This window comes from Dermochelys coriacea, chromosome 2 (assembly GCF_009764565.3).
Source record: "Dermochelys coriacea isolate rDerCor1 chromosome 2, rDerCor1.pri.v4, whole genome shotgun sequence".
In the NCBI taxonomy this organism is placed as follows: domain Eukaryota; kingdom Metazoa; phylum Chordata; order Testudines; family Dermochelyidae; genus Dermochelys; species Dermochelys coriacea.
In genome coordinates, this window is record NC_050069.1 from 123902462 (window position 1) to 123923718 (window position 21257).

The 21257-nt window shown below is 39.6% G+C and overlaps 1 protein-coding gene across 1 annotated transcript in view; it reads right to left on the reverse strand.

The window, feature by feature from the left end:
* The window catches only part of PHLPP1 (PH domain and leucine rich repeat protein phosphatase 1), a 209388-nt gene that overhangs the window by 10875 nt on the left and 177256 nt on the right, over positions 1-21257 (reverse strand). Inside the window, exons 11-14 of the mRNA XM_038391613.2 lie at positions 19891-20091; positions 18498-18660; positions 7892-8022; positions 1334-1438 (exon numbers count right to left, since the gene is read on the reverse strand). Of these exons, the coding sequence (XP_038247541.1) occupies positions 1334-1438; positions 7892-8022; positions 18498-18660; positions 19891-20091 (600 nt within the window). The remainder of the gene's footprint in view (positions 1-1333; positions 1439-7891; positions 8023-18497; positions 18661-19890; positions 20092-21257) is intronic.

Genomic DNA, 21257 nt, shown 5'->3' on the forward strand with positions numbered 1-21257 from the left:
AGCTACTGCACTGTTAACTCTTAGGTTTATCCATGAAAAGTGAGCACAGGAAGCTGTAAAGCAAGCTTCTCCATACTGCCCCCTTGAACATGCTTCTTCAAAGTACGGAAATAAGTGCCTTTAGGAGTGAGAGGGTAGTTCAGACCATATAACATCTTGGCCCCTCTGTTGAGGCTGCCAACATGAGATAAACTGTGACATGGGTTTTATGATGTGAACCCATGCCCACTGACAGCTGGAGTAAGACCAACTGAACAACTGTCAGACAGTAAGATTCAATCTACAAATTCACAAAGAAAAGTAGGTTTACACTAAGTACCATTTCCACTAAGCTATCCGAGCTAAGGAGGAAGCCTGCTGACCCCTCAGGACCTGGTATGAACAATCCCATGATTGTTTTCTGCTCTCTGATTCTAGCTTCTAAATGGTGTAGTGTAAAACAAGAACATAAAAAGTGAATTGTTGATCTCTGTATGAGCAGCTCCTACTCATTCCTGCACCACTACCACAGTGAAGCCTTGGTGAGCTGATCAACTCAAACTAATCTGGTACACTTAAGTGTTCTTTTTTCTTTAATACTTATTTCACATGCTGCATTGTGTAAATGGGTGGAGGGGGATAGAAAGAGAACACCATAGTTTAAATTGCCTTCACTCCTCTGGCCCCTTAAAGTTGTCATTGTTACTCTATGTGATAATCATTTTAGTTTGTTGATACATTTAATAAAATGCTGAGTATAAGTCTGCTGGCACTTGACTCATATGTTTGAAAACCCCAAGTGGAAGTGCAAAAAGATTTTTTATAAGTTATTCATGGACCATTAATGTGAGATGGCATCATATAACCAGCAGCATACAAGCAGTTAACATGCCAAGCCCCGGAGATGTTATTTGTCAAGGGCTGCTTTAGTCATTAAAAAAGGACCAGTCAGTAGTGTAGGAATATGCACAGTTTAAGACACTCCTCTTCCAGCAGCATCCCTGATTTGCTTGGGATACATGCTTCAGCAAAAGATAAAGAGGCTTTTCAAAGAGCAGAGATGCATTTAAGCACTTCAGTCTTTTGCAAATACTGAAGTCTTACATAGACAAAATGCATCAGTTACACTTGTATCTTAGCAACTCCTTTAACAAAGAAGAAATATGAGAGCCAAGCAGGGGCCTAGTTTACAGATATAAGTCATGCCATGGCCTCTGCTTTTGTGAGACCAATGTCCCCAACTAACTTTCTCATAAGAAAAGAATTTCTTGGTAGGGTTGTTTTTTTTGTTTTTAAAAATACAGAAGTGTTCCAGCAGCAGAGCACCTCTGTGCTGATACCAAGCCAGACTTACTTATTCTTAACTCCCGAAGCTTCGGTATAACCATGACTCCACACTGCTGGGGCTCCTGAAGCATCACCAGCTGAGGGTTGGTCAATCTTGAAACAACGAATGTTACTGCAGTGAGAAGGGAAAAGAAAAAAGCCCAATGAATACTACAGACATTTAGCTTAAAGTCACTGCTATCTTAAAATCGTAAGTAAGCTTTTGTTGTCCTACTTATCCTAGTCACCTGCCAGTTGAGGCAGGTTGTGCATATGCTAAGCACACTACATTTAAGAAAATGAGGTGTCCCGTAAAGGGAAACACTTAATAGAGTGCATAGAATGTTATCCATCAGAATACACACAAGAAAAAAAACAAAACAAGCAATAAGCAGTCCTATGCACGTCTATTTCATTCTTGTTTGCCTTAACTTTGTCTTTTCTTTTCTCAGCTATTTGAACCTTAACCTTGGCTCTGCAGAAAACACAAGCAGAATTTTCCACTGGCCTGAGAAGATATGGAGAGGAGGCATGGTGGGAAAATCCTATCTAACTTGTGCATTTCTTTTATCCATTTCCAGAATGAGACCTTTCTGCATTCTATTTTTACTGTATTAAAATGAAAGCTCCCATATCACCACCATACCCAGCTTTTCCTCCCACCCCTGAGTCAAAAGCTGATAATAGAGAAATGTTTTAAAATCCCTTATGAAAATGCCTAAAAGCTAATATGAGGATGCTTTCCCCTCTAGGTGCCTTCAGGTCTGTGCTCTAGCTGTAAGAATTGTCATTCTCTTCCCCCTGACTCTGGACTGGTAGCTCTTACTTAGGGTATTGGATCCTTCCTCCCTCCAATTAACTATCAGTGTAAACTCTGGTGTCAATTTCAAACATCTGAAATGGTATGCAGCACAATACAGCTTTTAAAAGGGGCCAGCCCCATCTGTTCATACCCATCTTTTCATACTGCTACTGTATGTGAAGGAAAAAACCTGACCCCCTATTGTTCTGCTTCATTGGCAGTTAAGCAAGTTCTCCGCACAATGCAACATCTTCAAAGGCACCAAAGCCTTTCAGTGAAACAAATGCATTACAAAAGGACAAACATAAAAGGTTTGACTATTCACTCTATTTAAAAGTGCATTTCTCCCTACCCAAGCCCTCATTGCCTGTTAAAACTGTGAAATGCTAAGAAATTGTGTGCGCACAATCTGCATGGCCTTGGAACTCTTCCTCAAACAACTTAAATTAGGGCTGCTGTATATGGATCAGAGTCTTTTCCTACACCAATAAATAAGTAGGACAGGCACTTGCCAGAGCACATTAAAAAAAAAAAACCAAAAACTCCCCAAGTAATGCTCAAACTACTGATGTTTATGTATTAGTCTCTGGGTTCCATACCCTTCTAAGTGTCAAACAGAAGGAAAACTTAATATACTTCTAATATACCTGATAAGAACGGTCCCTAATGAACAAACAAAAAACAGACCCATTTCAAAGTAATGCTACTTACAGTTCTGTGTAAACTATATACAAATACAATTTACAGCAGATACTGAAGTAGCTCATGTACACTGCACTTGTTTTCCAGGAAGTGGGAACTTGGATCCAAATGGATTTCTGAGAACTGAATTTGCCACCCTCTCACCCCTTTGGCACTGACAGACCAAGGACTCTTGTGGCATTTAGCAGTAGCATTCAGTACTGGAGAAATTCCTAGTCTCAAAGTTTCATAGAAGAGGAGGATCACTTCTTTAGAGCTATTTGCATATTTCCTGGACATTATTAAAAAAACCCTCTTTTTGCAATACAGTAAGCCTCTATTAAAAAGCAATTAGGATTATTGTCTAGTGAATAAATACACCCAGAAAATAAAGCTAAGACAGACAGTCATGACTAGGCTTGAATTCAGAAACTCAGTTTTTATGCAAAACTTAATATGGAAAGTTACTTAAGATGAGGGGAAGTCTGCATTTCCATGCCCTATTTATTATCCATTTTACCTTTGACCACTTTCCCACACTAGGAAAAGATTATACCAGATCTAAGCCTGTAGCAGTTTTGTTTTTCTAATTCTGTCCCTTTGGAAGCTCTTGCACACTCCAAAATGGCATTACTTCCCACCTTGGTCCTAAACTGGCCTTTTTTGGATCCTCCCCCCCCACCTACCTTTTACCATTCCCCCTCCAGAAAGTTACTTCCTAGTGTGTTTAGTGGCACTTACGGGTTGTGATCTGCTCAGAAAAGAATTCTAGTCCAGTCAGTGCCATCAGCACCTAGATCTACAATAGACTTTCTTTGAGTAATGTGATTCATAGATACTAAGGTCAGAAGGGACCATTATGATCATCTAGTCCGACCTCCTGCACAACGCAGGCCACAGAATCTCACCCACTCACTCCTGCGAAAAACCTCTCACCTATGTCTAAGTTACTGAAGTCCTCAAATCGTGATTTAAAGACTTCAAGGAGCAGAGAATCCTCCAGCAATGACCCGTGCCGCACGCTACAGAGTAAGGCAAAAAACCTCCAGGACCTCTTCCAATCTGCTCTGGAGGAAAAGTCCTTCCCAACCTCAAATATGGCGATCAGCTAAACCCTGAGCATATGGGCAAGATTCACCAGCCAGATATTACAGAAAATTCTTTCCTGGGTAACTCAGATCCCACCCCATCTAACATCCCATCACAGGCCATTAGGCCTATTTACCATGAATATTTAAAGATCAATTAATTACCAAAATCATGGTATCCCATCATACCATCTCCTCCATAAACTTATCGAGTTTAATCTTAAAGCCAGATAGATCTTTTGCCCCCACTGCTTCCCTTGGAAGGCTATTCCAAAACTTCACTCCTCTGATGGTTAGAAACCTTCGTCTACTTTCAAGTCTAAACTTCCCAATGACCAGTTTATATCCATTTGTTCGTGTGTCCACATTGGTACTGAGCTTAAATAATTCCTCTCCCTCTCCTGTATTTATCCCTCTGATATATTTATAGAGAGCAATCATATCTCCCCTCAACCTTCTTTTAGTTAGGCTAAACAAGCCAAGCTCCTTGAGTCTCCTTTCATAAGGCAAGTTTTCCATTCCTCAGATCATCCTAGTAACCCTTCTCTGTACCTGCTCCAGTTTGAATTCATCCTTCTTAAACATGGGAGACCAGAACTGCACACAGTATTCCAAGTGAGGTCTCATCAGTGCCTTGTATAACGGTACTAAAACCTCGTTATCTCTACTGGAAATACCTCTCCTGATGCATCCAAGACCGCATTAGCTTTTTTCACGGCCATATCACATTGGTGGCTCATAGTCATCCTGTGATCAACCAATACTCCAAGGTCCTTCTCCTCTTCCGTTACTCCTAATTGATGCGTCCCCAGCTTATAACTAAAATTCTTGTTATTAATCCCTAAATGCATAACCTTACACTTCTCACTATTAAATTTCATCCTATGACTATTACTCCAGTTTACAATGTCATCCAGATCATCCTGTATGATATTCCGATCCCTCTCTGAATTGGCAATACCTCCCAGCTTTGTATCATCTGCAAACTTTATTAGCACACTCCCACTTTTTGTGCCAAGGTCAGTAATAAAAAGATTAAATAAGATTGGTCCCAAAACTGATCCTTGAGGAACTCCACTGGTAACCTCCGTCCAGCCTAACAGTTCATCTTTCAGTAGGACCCATTGTATTCTCCCCTTTAACCAATTCCTTAACCCCCTTTCAATTTTCATATTGATCCCCATCTTCTCCAATTTAACTAATAATTCCCCATGTAGCACCGTATCAAATGCCTTACTGAAATCTAGGTAACTTAGATCCACTGCGTTTCCTTTGTCTAAAAAATCTGTTACTTTCTCAAAGAAGGAGATCAGGTTGGTTTGGCACGATCTACCTTTTGTAAAATCATGTTGTATTTTGTCCCATTTACCATTGACTTCAATGTCCTTAACTACTTTCTCCTACAAAATTTTTTCCAAGACCTTGCATAGTACAGATGTCAAACCAACAGGCCTGTAGTTGCCCGGATCACTTTTTTTCCCTTTCTTAAAAATAGGAACTGTGTTAGCAATTCTCCAATCATATGGTACAACCCCTGAGTTTACAGATTCATTAAAAATTCTTGCTAATGGGCTTGCAATTTCGGGTGCCAATTCCTTTAATATTCTTGGATGAAGATTATCTGGGCCCCCTGATTTAGTCCCATTAAGCTGTTTGAATTTCGCACATCTCCACTGCATCTCTGATTGGCAACTGGGAAAAACCAGCAGGACTCTTTTGCATCTTCAGTAACTGGACATAAGGCAAAGAATGGTCCTTCCTGCCAGCAAACCATCTGTTAGACCAGTGCTACTCAGACCGATGCTCACAAGCCGCAAGTGGCTCTTTAATGTGCCTCTTGCAGCTCTTTGCAACACACGATATTAAAACACTGATTTAATTATTAAGTAATTAAGATATTAACCAATCAGGATGCTTTTACTATGTTATTAACCAATTAATTTATCAACTTGCACTCAGTTAACAACTTATTTGCTGTGAGATTCTCTCTCTCTCTCTCTCGTGTGTGTGCGTACACACGTCATCAACACAGGATAATTTAAGAACTCTCATGGAGAGATCTGGGTCTTGTGATGCATTGTTAGAAGGACAGCATCAGGTCAAATACAACCCAACATTTGGCTCCTTTAATAATCTTAAGGCCAGAAAACAAGTTTCCATGAAGTTTAAAAACTAATACACCAGCGTAAAGAGCTTGTAAATTAAGACACATTTCTTTTGCATTGCTCCCAACTTAAAAATTCCAGCACTGTGGTAACCTATAAGTGACAAGAAATTGATAAGGACTGTAGTAAGACTCTCTAGTCTATTTTCATTGTCCAAACTGAGAAGCAGAAACTGAACCAAGTAGTTAAACAGCGAAAAGAAACTTAGATTAAGAATTCCTTCAGTTTTAATATCCTAAAGGTTTAGTGAAGATAAATAAATTTAATATGAAGGGTCACTGGTGAAAATATATTGGCAGATAAATCTTCCTATAGTGAACAACATACCTTGCATTTAAGAGTGAGACTATCTGATAATTACAGTAGAGGACTGAGTCAGGATACTTGGGTTCGATTCTTGGTTTTGCTAAAGACTACTGACCTTGGGTAAACCATAAACTCTCTACCTCAGGTTACCCTCATTTTACAGATGGGTAACTGCTACCTCACATTATTGGCAGAGTAGTTTCCGTAAAAGTGCAAAAATTGCATTTCTACATGATTAGGTGTAGCACTTTTAGGACTAAAAATCACCATGCAATCTATATGGTAGTTCTCTATTGCACATACTGCACTTGTCATCCACATGTGTATTAGGGAGATTTGCCCTGTAAAAGAATTAAGCATAATTCAATTACCATCTTCAGAAGTAATCTGCAGAACAGAGACATATTTCTGCACTGCCGTTGTGTTAAGGTAAGTCCTAAAATAGAAGGATAATTTTTCCTGTTCACTTGCCTTGTTCGCCGTATAAAATACTGACATTTATTTTCAGCTATCAAATACTTGCCTTAAATTCCCATTTAACCTAGGTTACTGGTCTTAAATAATTTTTCTCTGTTTAGTTTAACACAATAAGATACCAAGATTTAATTTTGAAAAGCTAACGAATTTAGTGTGAACAAGCATCACTTGTGACAGGTGAAATTTAATACTGCACTGTTGACTGAAAATTGTTTAAAGTAGAGTTATATAAACAGTTGCTTAACTTTTTAAAAAAAATCTAAACTGTTCCAGAATCTATTTGGTCTAAGTAGCTAACAGGCTGGAAGGATCAGATGGGCAAAGAGCCTCAGAGTTTGTGTAGATAGCTCTGGCCTGCTGAATGTTAAAGAATATATGAGAGACTTGAAAGCAGAATCAGTAGAACACCTACACCCTGAGGGAAAAACCCAGAACACTCTGTGGAAGGAATCTATAGAGGCTCAAAATGAACTGCTTATCTATGCGCCAACCCAATTATTTATGGTGGCACCTGTAATGTGCTAGGTGCTTTCCAGACATTCAATAAGGGATGATCCCTGTTCCAAAGAGCTCACGATCAAAGGACAGAAAACCCCCAAACAAGACAACTAAGCTTCACTGCAGGCAGTATAGCAGAAGTGGGTCTTTAAAAGCCACAAGTCTTGAGAGGGTAAATACCACAGGAAAGTCATACAAAGCAGAATCATGTGGAAAGAAGCACAGGATTGCGACAAGTGACAGTGAGAGGACAAGGGAGGAAACAAATAGTTTCAAGCCATAGGCATCTCAGTAGTGGAATAAACCAACGTATAGTGTGAAAAATTAGGTCAACTCAGCCCAATAGTAGTTACAGCTGGTTTTGATTAGGAATGGTAATTGACAGCAATTGTATTTGTGTGCCAGTAAAATAATTCTGTTCAGAGAATTCTGAATTACCTACACATTTGTTGCCTTTTTGCCCCTCCTTGAAGAGATATGTATGTCTCACGCTTGTGAACTGGGTTCTTGCCCCACATGCCTTTGTAGTCATTCTGCCTCCTGCATTATTAAAAAGACATTTTACTTACTTCAGCAACTCTAGGGTTTTGTGATCCAGGACTAGTCTGGGGTTTCCAGTCAGGTCTAGTTCCTGTAGTTTTGGAGGCAGGTTTTCAGGTAATGTGATTTCACTCAGTTCATTGCAGCTCAGATCCACACACTGCAGAAAGAAGTGGAAAAAGAGAGGAGACAACTTGGAGAGGGACCTGTAACTTTCTGGCTAAATTAAAAGTATACATGCCTTACACATGACAACCCAAAATCTGCATCATCCATTTACATAAAACTCCGTCTTACTAAATGCAGTCAGAAAATTCTTCTGTAATCTTCAGAGACATCAGAGGACACCTGAAAATTTGTTTGCGTCCCTCCCATTTCTTATTAGTCTTAATGTCTGTATCAACACAGGTGGATTGATTTAAATTAGCAACTAGGAAACCATAATTTAAATACATTTTAAGTTTGTTTTGCATTTGTACTTTTTATTTATTTTCATAAAGCAAAGTTTATTCTCACTGGTTTGTAACCATTAAAATTTGTTGATTTTCAACAAATTATACCCTTTCCACTAAATCTGGTATTTTTTGCTGATCAGGAAGATACACTATATCCATACACATATACATCAGCATTTACATAGCGTAACATACAGGTTTCTTAATTTTTGTGTGTGTTAGAAAATGACGAATGATGCATTCATCTTTACTAAATTACTGTTTTATTTACTTGTGAATTCTTTTGAGCTCTACTTGAAGAAAAATTGGAATTAAATTAAGTTGGGGTGTGGGAGGGCGTATGGGCCAAAAATTAGGGGTTTATGGTGCAGGAGGGGGCTCCAGGCTGGGGCAGGGGGTTGGGGTTCGGGAGGGGGTTTGAGTGGGGAGAGGGCTCAGGACAGACGGACTCTGGGTGGTGCTTACCTCAGGCGGCTCCTGGAAGCAGCAACATCTCCCTCTGGCTCCTACGCAGAGCCAGGGCCAGGCAGTTCCCTACACTCTCCTCACCCCAAGCACCAGCTCCAAAGCTCCCATTGGCCAGGAACTGCAGCCAATGGGAGCTGCAGAGACAGTGCCTGCAGGCAGGAGCAGCTTGCGGAGCAACCTGGCCATGCCTCTGCCTAGGAGCTGGAGAGAGATGCTGGCAGTTTCCTAGGAGCCACGCAGAGCCAGGCAGGCACCCTGTCTGCCCTGCTGTGGGCAGCCAACCAGACTTTTAAACAGCCCAGTCAGAGGTGCTACTGAAGCCACCTGCCAGGGTCCCTTTTCCACCAGGCATTCCAGTTGAAAACTGGATGCCTGGCAATCCCAGATAAAAGAAACAACAGATGCAATAGATCCGAATTTCAGTGGGGCATAAAAAAAAAAAAATCTTACTTGGGAGTCAATTCAAACTGTCTTGGATATGAGCACTGACAAGGTTTGAAAACTGGCTGAAAGATATGAAAATAAAGTTTTATAAATGGCAAAGTATTATGCTGGGAGGAGGGGAATCAATATTAGCAATCAGTATTAAATCTAGTTTTAATTAACATTGTTAAATATCTTGAAGACAAATATTAAATTTGTAGCTGGTGCTATATTGGGAAGGTGGGGGGTGAGTGGCGTGCACCAATAAAGATGCGGGGGGGGGGGGGAGGGAAACAAAAATCAAGCAGACAAAAATCAAGCAAATTTGCTCAGGAAAAATAAAAGTCAATACATTTCTGAAAAATAACACCCAATGGGAGGGGAATGTTTGGAAGCTAGGAAGTAGACAGCAAATTATATAGGCCAGTATAATATTTGGCAAAACCCCTGAATGCAGTTTGAGCAGAATACCCAGAAACTTATCAACATGGATCCAGGAGGAACAGCATGGTCTTTGTGAGAAAGCACTGTAATATTTGTACCCTGTTCTAGGAACCTCCATTTAGCAATGTGTCAAAACAGAGCAACAAGAATAGTGAGTAGTTTGAAGGGGTTGACTTGAGAAATGATAAACTAAATGCACATCTTTTAGCTAAAAGATGACTAAGCAGCAACATATAATGTCCATTTTCAGTGAGCAAAAGCAAGATGGATAAAAATTATGAAAAGGAAAATTTAGGTTGAGTACCAGGCTAATTTTCCTGAGAGTACATCTTATCTGTCTGTCAAATAATCTTGAAGGATAGCAGTGATAGCCAATGTCCGATTTAAAACACACATTAGACAAGGCATTTGAGACTATACTCTAATGCCAATCTTGTACTGAAAAGGGATCAGATGGCTAAAAGGTAACCCCCATCCCTTTCCTTTTTTTAATTCTAGGATTTCATGAATATAGTTTAAAGTCTGTACAGCTTAAATTGAATTCCTAATACAAATAATACTTCTAAAACCCTGAAACCAAGGACTGCCTGATATGGAGATCTTAAAATCCAATGCCCAAATTTGAACTCTACTAACATTATCTAAGCATAGGAGGACTGAAACAGAATTTGGATCCTTCAGATGAACAAAAATGGCGGAAATCTCAACACAACAGCTGTTCTATTGAGATTTTTGCTTTTCCCCTCCGCTACTACAGCCGGGGTCCTTCTGATTCATTGTAGTTTACTTTTTAGGAATTGATCCCTACTAGGGCTGTCATTTAATTGCAATTAACTCACGTGATTAACTTTAAAAAATTAATCGCGACTAATCGCAGTTTTAATCTCACTGTTAAACAACCGAATTCCAATTAAAATTTATTACATATTTTGGATGTTTTTCTACATTTTCAAATATATTCACTTCAATTACAACACAGAATACAAAAAGTGTACAGTTCCCACTTTATATTATTTTTATTACAAATATTTGCACTGTAAAAACAACAAGATATAGTATTTCAATTCATCTCATACAAGTACTGTAATGCAATCTCTATTGCAAAAGCGCAACTTGCAAAAGTAGATTTTGTGTTACATAACTGCACTCAAAAACAAAACAATGCAAAACTTGAGAGCCTACGAGTCCACTCAGTTCTACTTCTTGTTCAGCCAATCACTAAGACAAACAAGTTTGTTTACATTTATGGGAGATAACGCTGCTCGCTTCTTAATTACAATATCACCTGAAACTGAGAACAGGCATTCGCATGGCACTGTCGTAGCTGGTATCACAAGATATTTATGTGCCAGATGCGCTTAAATATGCCCTTTCAAGTTTCAGCCACCATTCCAGAGGACATGCTTCCATGCTGATGATACTCATTAAAAAAAAAAATAATGTGTTAATTAAATTTGTGACGGGGGGAGAATTATATGTCTCCTGTTCTGTTTTACCCACATTCTGCCATATATTTCATGTTAAAGCAGGCTCGGATGACGACCCAGCACGTTGTTCGTTTTAAGAACACCTTCACCGCAGATCTGACAAAATGCAAAGAAGGTAATGTGAGATTTCTAAGGATAGATACTGCACTCAACCCAAAAGTTTAAGAATCAGAAGTGCCTTCTAAAATCTGAGAGGGACGAGGTGTGGAGCAAGCTTTCAGAAGTCTTAAAAGAGCAACACTCCAATGAGGAAACTACAGAACCCGAACCACTAAAAAAGAAAATCAACCTTCTGCTGGTCCATCTGACTTAGCTGATGAAAATGAACATGCATTGGTCCGCACTGTTTTGAATTGTTATCAAGCAGAACCCATCATTAGAATGGATGCATGTCCTCTGGAATGGTGGTTGAAGCATGAAGGGACATATGAATCTTTAGCACATCTGGCAATGAAGTATCTTGCGACACCGGCTAGAACAGTGCCATGCGAACGATTGTTTGCACTTTCAGGTGACGTTGTAAACAAGAAGTGGGCAGCATTATCTCCTGCAAAGGCAAACAAACTTGTTTGTTTTTTTACAGTGTAAATATTTATCATAAAAAATAAATATAAAGTGAGCATCGTACATTTGTTTTCTGTGTTGTAATTGAAATTTATATATTTGAAAATGTAGAAAACATCAAAAATATTTAAATAAATGGTATTCTATTATTGTTTAACAGCACGATTAATCGCGATTAATTTTTTTTTTAATTGCTTGACAGCCCTGATCCCTACTTATTACCCCTGGCTTTTCAAGGCCATGTCAACACACTGCCCTTTTATTCAATACTCCTTTCAAGATTTAAAGGAAAACCAAAACAAAACTATGAAGTCACAGGACTGTCGGAAGGCTATGACAGCTTTGATTTAGCTGGTTGTAGTGCTCTCTGACACTCCTAGCACCTATAAACAAAGTAATGCCTTGTCACAGCAACTCTAGTCCTTTGGCACCAGTAGGCATAACTTTTGTTGCCATGCTAGGATGATTTTAAAAATTCTCTGCAGCCTTATCCCAAAGGATAACAGGGTGTGTCTGCAGTGAAATCTAGCTCTCACTCTACTCCATATACAAACAGGAAAGAACAAGTTTCTAATTTCAATCATATCACAGATCTGGATTGCCTGATATGTCATTTTAATGTAAGTAGTACCCACTCAGCCTGTACAGCACCAAGATTACTCAAATGTATATAGATTTCCACGCAGTCAGACCCCTCTCTCCCCTCTAAATTTAGTTTGGGCAAGGAGGGGAGGCAAAAGAAGGATGACTCTTAAATATTTGTGTTCCAAAGTATGTGAGGTGAGTGTTCAGAGCACAAGTCATCCACGAACCTGGTAATTCTGATAGATTGCTCCTGCTCCAGCCTGTGCCTCCAGCCACGGCCGATCACCCAGCAGTCCTGACAGCGTTATTACTAAGAGTCATGTCTTCTCTGCAGCTCATGGGTACATTACAGTATCCCTAATTGTGGCTGAAGATGACTGTGTTAGCGTGGGAGAGCTATAATAACTCAGGGAACAGCTATCAAAAGTTAAGTTTCTCTTCTTCAAAAAATGACAGGTTTCAGAGTAGCAGCCGTGTTAGTCTGTATTCGCAAAAAGAAAAGGAGTACTTGTGGCACCTTAGAGACTAACAAATTTATTAGAGCATAAGCTTTCGTGAGCTACAGCTCACTTTCATCGGATGAAGTGAGCTGTAGCTCATGAAAGCTTATGCTCAAATAAATTTGTTAGCCTCCAAGGTGCCACAAGTACTCCTTTTCTTTCTTCAAAAAAGTACTATTTGTAACAGATCTTCACTGATACTCTGGAATATCTCTATAAATACCAAGAGAGCGAGACAAGTAGAAAACTTCACAATTGTCAAGTGTTCCAACAGCAACCATATAATACAGTGATTCAACCAAAACAGTTATTTCTGGAGAAAGACCCTGTAATTACAGCAGAAGAGTTAGAGACTTCTCAACCTAGAATATGTATACTGTGAAACCAGCAGGGTAAACCTGGACCCAGTCAAAAGAGCGAGTCAGTACAGCTGAACTTTGCTTAAGTATGCAACAACATATATCCCAGTAGGTTTGACCCAGAAAGCAGAGCCATGTTGCTAGGAAATTACTCCTTTTTTATAACAATTTTTTTCAAGCTTACAAAATTCAAGGCAGATCGGAAAAAAATTCTGCTCGGATATGTTATGCTTTAGAAAATTTATAACACATGGAAATTCCCATTAGTTACATACAGGCAACACAGACCCTAGAGTTGGGGATCACCATGACTGGTATTGCTGGAGACATCATTCTGCACCCATTCTCTAGCTACATGTAGGACTCCTATTCCCATAATTTAAAGGAGAAAAAATTAGCAAAAGTTGAAAAAATACCTCATTTTGTTTGGGTGGTGTTATGAAGTGCACTGTACTCAGTCTCTGGTAATCAAGGTACATACTTTCCTGTGTCCTCAAGGTGACAAACTCCTAGCAATTCTCCACCCTGTGAGTGCTAGAGATAATGATCTTGATCAGCTAAACACCCTGCTGAGAGCTGGTCTGCACACAAAACTTGCACTGTCAGAGTAAGAGTTTAAGGCTAGATCATCTAGTCTTACGACGAGTATATCACAGGCCACCAACACCACCCAGTTCCTGTTCACTACACCCAACAACCAATTCAACTAAAGGTGTGATTCAAATTGATTTAATTCAATCAATGCAAACTTGTGTCGACTTTCTAAAATGATTTGCTTAAAAAATTTGATAAGCTAGGTTTAAATCAATTTACGATTGTCCACACAGGCCTTTAAATCAAATTAAATCAAATTGTGCGTTAGGGACCTGTCTTTTGCCATCCTCGCGAAAATTCACCTAATCATGGCCAATTTATAAGCCTCTGAAAAATAGTTCACACATACTCAGAGAATTTTCATTTCAGCTTCTAAAATCTCCAGAGATTCCATCCTCACTAAGCATGCCCCATCCCCTCAAAGCTCCTGTTGCTGACCAGACAGCACACGCACCATCCCTATAAAGCAACTATGAACGCTCCCTCCAGCCCAAGGCTACAAGGCCAAAGCCAGACTTTCCCTATAATGGCTACTTGGGGCCAGGCCCTGGAACAAGGAGCCTGTGTCTGCTCTGCTCTCAATGCCCCCGTTGAATACTTTTAATTCAAGAGTCCAGAAGTTGAAGCATAAGTGAAAATTGTTTCCATTATCTACATTACCTTTCCTCTGCAACTGGTACATCACAAAACACAAAACCCACATGTTTCATGATACAGTATTTGAAATTCAGTATCTAACCATCCCAAGAAGATGAAGAATTAAACATGAAAACAGAATACAATTACTTTTACCTCAGGCCATATATAGTTATGTGATGTATTTAAAAGTTATTTTAATGCCACCACCATTACTTCATTCTTATAGCTTAAACAATTACTGATATAACATGGTATATATATATATACACATACACACACACACACACACACACACACACTATTCATCCTAATATATGGACGCTCACACTATGCCTCTCATACAATGAGATTTTATATAAAGATTTAGGGATTAGATTAAACGAAACAAGCCCTCAGGTAAGTTATAAATTTCAGCCTGGTCTACACTGCCACTTTACAGTGCTGAAACTTTCTCGCTCAGAGGTGTGAAAAACACCCCCTTGAGCGACGCAAGTTTCAGGGCTGTAAAGTGGAAGCGAAGACAGTGCACCAGCACTGGGAGAGCTCCCCTCATAGGGGTGTTTTTTTCACAACGCTGGGAGACCTCTCTCCCAGCGCTGGTGCCGCAACTATGGCAGTGCTTTAACATTGATAGTGAAGACATACCTTTAATTAGGTACTTAGTTAGGTACTTTTCAGAGGTGCTGAATTATCGACAGTCCTGAAGATTGAATTTCCTATACAGCCAAGGATCATATGAAGCAATCAGCAGCAGTTCAAGCTCCAAACAGATGATTCCTCCCCATGAGAACTGAGGTTCATCTTTTAAGGTCCAGAAAATTTGTTATGGGCACTTTGGCCTCCAAACTTTTCAAGTCTAAAGCTTCTCCGTTCAGAGTATTAGCTAGGTTAGTAGTTATGTGAACACCTGTTTCCTGGAACTGGACTGAGACCACCAAGTTCTTTACACCTGGGTAAAACAGGCTAAGTACCAACTGGGTATTTTCTGTACATTAAAGAAAAAGCCCCAGTATTTTCAGGGCAGTATTTCCTCCTATCTTTTGCTATATATTCTAAAAAGCCGTTTCTGAAACTGAGAAGACAATTTTCAGATAAGAATGGCTTTCTTGTCTATTTTAATATGAGACCTAAGCAACTGCTGACAAAAAGAAAAACAAATCCTTTCCCTCTTTTCTTGTCCAACCTGTTTTGTCCGAGGATGCCTCAAAAGAATTTTGAAGACTGACTATTCCATAGAGCTTTCTGCTTTTGCAGAGTATGAGCGGAAACACAAGAAAAGCTATTTGCTTCCCATCAGCATGTTTACATTATTCTTTAAAAAAAAAAAAAAGCTCAAGTGTACAGGTTTTGTCAAAAATGTTTCCCACGGAAAGTCTGCCCCTCTCCACCCCAACCCTTCCTTTAATTAAAAGATCAATTAATTTTAAATGGCGTTCAATTTCCTCTGGCTATTGTTCCAAAGAGGGAGGAGTATCCCAAATCCACAACTTTGTTTTACATATCCTGGCTAAAACCAGCCTAAGCATCTCTTCCTTAGATGTGCTCATGCTCAAGCAGCAGCTTAGTAACGGTTTTGAGTGACCAGACTTATTGAAAAATACAGATTGTTCTCAGAACTATATTATCCACAAGCGAACCGCGCACCCCCCCCAAACAGCTGGAGGAGCATAATAAGCATTTTGGTCCAACAACAGTAACCTGCTCTCCACCTTGTTTACGTCTCAAGATAAATACAGTTAACCTGCTCTGTGTTATGATGGCATGTGTGTTTTATATCGAGCTGTCAAATGATTAAAAAAATTAATCACGCTTAATCACAGTTTTAATCGCACTGTTAATAGAATACCGTTTATTTAAATATTTTTGGATGTTTTCTACATTTCCAAATATATTGATTTCAATTACAACACAGAATACAAAGTGTACAGTGCTCACTTTATATTATTTTTGTTATAAATATTTGCACTGTAAAAAACAAAAGAAATCATATTTTTCAATTAACTAATACAAGTACTGTAGTGCAATCTCTATTGTGAAAATGCAACATATATTGAATTTTTAAAATTTATTTTAAAAAACCACACAACTGCACTCAAATATAAAATAATGTAATGGGGTCTCAAACTCCCGGCCATCTGCGGCCCCATCGTGGCTGGTGAGGCTTCAGCAATTTCAGGGCCAGGTCTCACCCTTGGCCCTGCCTGCTGCCCCCAGGCACTTCCCGCCCCCCCCCCCCATCCTCCAGGCGATTTACAATGGCCCGAGGCCCCACTCACCACCAGCAGCGCAGCGGAGCTGAGTGGCTTCAGCCTGCTCACTCTGCATGTCTGCCGGCCCTTTGGCACCAGGGCAGGGCTGTGCCTCCACGTGCTGTCCCTCTCCGAGCACCCCTGCGGCCAATAGGAAGCTATGGGGGTGATGTCTGGGGGCAGAAAAACATGGAGGTCCCCAGCCCATCCCGCTTTGGAGCCCCAACTAAGCGCTGCACCCCCAGCCCCCTCCCAGAGCCTGCACCCCATTCCCCTACCCCAGACATCCTCCTCCACCCAAACTCCCTCCCAGAGCCTTAGACAGGTGGGGGGTGAAGTTTGGTGGAGGCAGAGTTTTGGGCAGCTGGTTCTGGGTCGCATGAGTGGCATTATTAGCCCGCTGTGAGGATCTGAGGACTGGCACTGTCCCTAAGATAAATCGAGTTTGAGACCCCGGATGTAAAACTTCTTATTTACCTTGCAATGCTGTCTACAAAAGTGCCATGTGAATGCCTGTTCTCACTTTCAGGAGACATTGTAAATAAGCAGCAGGCAGCATTATCTCTAGTAATTGTAAACAAATTGTATGTCTTAGAGTGGCTGAAGTAGGACTGAGTGGACTTGTAGGCCGTAAGTTTTACATTGTTTTGTTTTTGAGTGAGTTACGTAACAAACAAACAAAAACCCTACATTTGTACGTTGCACTTTCACAATAAAGACCTTGCACTATAGTACTTGTATGAGGTGAATTGAAAATTTTTTTTTACAGTGCAAATATTTGCTATCAAAACAATATAAAGTGAGCACAGTACACTTTGTATTCTGTGTTGTAACTGAAATCAATATATTTGAAAATGTAGAAAAATATCCAAAAATATTTATAATTTCAACTGGCATTCTATTAACAACTAACAGTGCAATTAAAACTGTGATAATTTGATTAAAATAATCACGATTAAATTTGTTTTGAGTTAATCACTTGAGTTAACAGCGATTGACAGCCCTAGTATTATACCTTAAATGTTTTCTACTTGGATAATTAGCATATGACCCTGTTAGAGTTCTTTGTTATGGCCTGGAAAAAAGACAAAATTTTAGTTTACATGAGGCAAGCAATAGTTTCCTGAACATATTCAGTTGTTGCATGCCTGCAAAGATAGAATCTCTTAAGGAAAACTCAAGTTTGTATTATTTTTAAGCAACACAAAATTTTTAAAGAGCTATGTGCTTTTGAGCTGCAATTTGTGAAATATTACTGAGACTGTTGATTGCAAAATAATTTGCCAGATCTTTCCTTTTCTGGAATACTATCACTACCCCGTAGGTCTTGCCTGCTCTATTGCTTTTAAAGGTATTTAAATGATATGGCTGGCTCTAAATATTGTTCATTTCCATACATGGTTAGCTGTCATGGTTACAAGTATTGACTCATCACATATACAGCCTGGTTACAGGAAGACAATTAATACTTATTTTGCAGAGAAGATAGGACCTGCTAAAAGTGCTTGGTTAGCAGGTCCTTTCTTCTTGCCCTGTGGAGCAGCCCATTCCAAAGTGAATTCCTCATGTCCTCTGGCACGGTGTCCTACCAGGCTGTAACATATTTCCACAGAATGTAAAAAACTCTGTAGGAATTACTCAGCACGTGGATTTGGGATTCACATACATGACTAGTACATGTGTGCGGTGAAACTTATAAGGACAACTCAGCCTGGTTACAAACACACTGTACTACGGACTCTGTAGATGGGTGGGTGTGTGCGTGTATCATTCTTGAGGCATTTTATTCACGCCATTTCTAGCATCTAGAACCCTTTCAAAACTGGCATGGTTTATTTATGTATTTTTATAATGCATCCATTCCATACCTTTATTTCAACAAGTTGCATGACTTCTGGGAAGACTTCAATGCAGTTGGAGTGAGCAATCACAGTATGCATACGTCTACAGTTCATAATGGTTGTTGGAATGGCTTTCAATTTGTTCCCACTGATATCAATTTCTTCCAGTTCCTCAAGCTTGGCCATTTTACTATGCAAAGAAAGAAAGGAAATTAAGGAATTTTTTTTGTATATGTACTCTTATTTTTTAATTTTAAGATTAGCAGGGGTTTTTTGTTTTTTTTTTTAAATTGTAGGCCCATACTGTTGTAAGAGATCAGTGTGTGCTGTCTCTCCTATCATGTCACGTCAGCAAGGTTACATCACAAGGTCTCACTTGTTCTATTTTGCTTTAATTTCTTAATTTAAAAATTCCTGGTGTTTATTTCTATTTTTTGTTCATGTTTCTCTTTTAGAATTAGTTTTTTTCTTTTCCGACTCTATGCTCTTTCCTTACCTTTCCCCTGGCATCCTGCTTCAATTCCCTCTCCCAGAATGCTTGCTAAATTCCCCTCATTCTGTTGCTCTTTGCAGAGCAACATGTATTCTTACTTCCCCCCCACGTGATACTCCCTGAAAGCAGTGTGCTAGGGAGGAGTGGCATGTAGTGCCCTGGTACCGATGGGAAGAGGGAGAGAATTTGAAGAAAGAGGTGAGATGGGACACCAGCGTCAGTAGCCTGGCTGTGTGAAATATCATGTCATGGGACAGATATGATATACCTTCTGGAATCGTTGGCATCCCCAGCCTTACACTTGGCTTGTCCACACTTAGACATTGTGGATCAAGGTAGGGCGTGAATTTAAGTGCAATAGATAATCCAGAATAGCTCTCCATGCGGACACTAATTCCACAATCTGAGTGTTTTTTTCTGTTTTAGTTTAATACATTTCAAAAATGCATTACTCTAATCTGGAAAAAGACACTTTTATTCCAAAATAAGCCTCCACATGATGTGCTATTCTGGAACAATTACTGTGGTCAATTTTGCCATGTAGATAATGCCCCGGTATGTGTGTGGAAAGCGACCAAGTTATGCTAACTATGAGGGAAACAGCTTCCTGATTTCCATAATGTGGCTGCGACAGGAGAGTGCACTGATTTTCCTTAGTTGAGAAAAGCACACAATCTCTAGAGATAAATGCACAAAACAACATACAAAGTGCCTTCGTTCCTGTGTACAACATGAGAGCATGTAGTTATACACATTCAAGTGGCAATGGACAAACCCACCACTGTACAGGCAATGCGCACATGCAGTTAAAAAACAAATGCAACACTCCAATTTGTGAACAAAACCTTGTTGTGAAAATATACTCTGCATTTTCCACTTAAGACTGCTTTCTAATAAAGAGACAAGCAGCACTAAAAAGTTACTTACCTTGCAGGAAAGCTCTGTAACCGATTGTAAGCCATATGCAGGATCTTAAGGTGTGGATGGCCTGTTAACAAGGGCACACATTTATCTGTGAGGTTGTTATTGGTCAAATAAAGTTCCTGTAAGATGCTGTTGGTCTCTTCAGAAAGGGTGGCTGGAGGAAGCGTTTCCAGTTTGTTGGCAGAAGCATTCAAGTTTCTCAAGCTGCAAAACAAGATTGTACGTGTAGTTAAGAGTTACTGTATTGTTCATCTGTCTTCATTTATAAACACCACCACCACCAGAGATTTACAGAATGTTACATTCAGAAGCAGAAAATTGCTGGAAGTAGTCAGAAGATAGTTAAATGATTTTACATGTATAAAACTAAACAATTTAAATGGAAATTTAAGTAGTGAGAGACTTTGCGCACTTGGAGGTCGCATGGATAAAAAAGCATTTTCTAGTACTCACTGGACCATAGATGGCATTTCTAAAGTACAGTATGAAATGCATTATGGAACCATCTGTTTACGATGGAAAAGTTGGTTATACAAACATGCAAGGTAACTAATAAAGATATACCTGGCAATAAGGGCTGGGTGGCTTAGGAGTTGAAAATTTTCACTTCTACATCGTTTAAAATCTGACAGATACTAATAGTGACAAGAAGAGGTTACTATTATACGTTTGGTGGCCTATGTATCTAGTTCTTGATGGATGGGTACATCTTACCCACAGACCAGGCCCCCTCTCCCCTCAATGCTCATAGCCAAGGAGTTGGCATTCTTAATTATTTCTGCAGTCCTAGATAAGAGGCCAAGCACTTAATAAGCAGGAAAATTGAGTCCTTCTCCCTCCCTCAAAAAAGCTTTTGCAGCCCTGGGATGAAATACAATCGACACTGGTGTGGAGAAGGTTGCACTGCCTGTGCTTTATCTATATAGATCTGTAGACAAGGAACTCTCATTTGTTTAAATAATTTTAGTGCTAGATTGATACATACAGTAGTCTCAGGGATATCTTGCAAATAGATATAATTCTTGGAAAAATATCTTAATGCCACATATATTTTACAAGAGAAATGGAAGAACTTTTATCCCACTATTTCCTTTGCAAAGAGACTGCCTTCAGGAACACACTTTGCTGAAGAATGAGGGAGAGCGGAGTGTGCATGCAAACATACAGCGTCCAGTCTCTTGAGATCAAACCGCACGGTTTTCATCAACTAATGAAAAATGACAGCTGCAACAGTCAAAGTTATTTTCAAGAAACAGAAGATCAACCAGGTTAATTTGGTAGACAAGAAAGCAGGTCAGTACCCATAAAACAAGGGAACAGAACACATTTAATAAATAAAGTATGTGTGTCTGACTGCCTGATTTATTTCA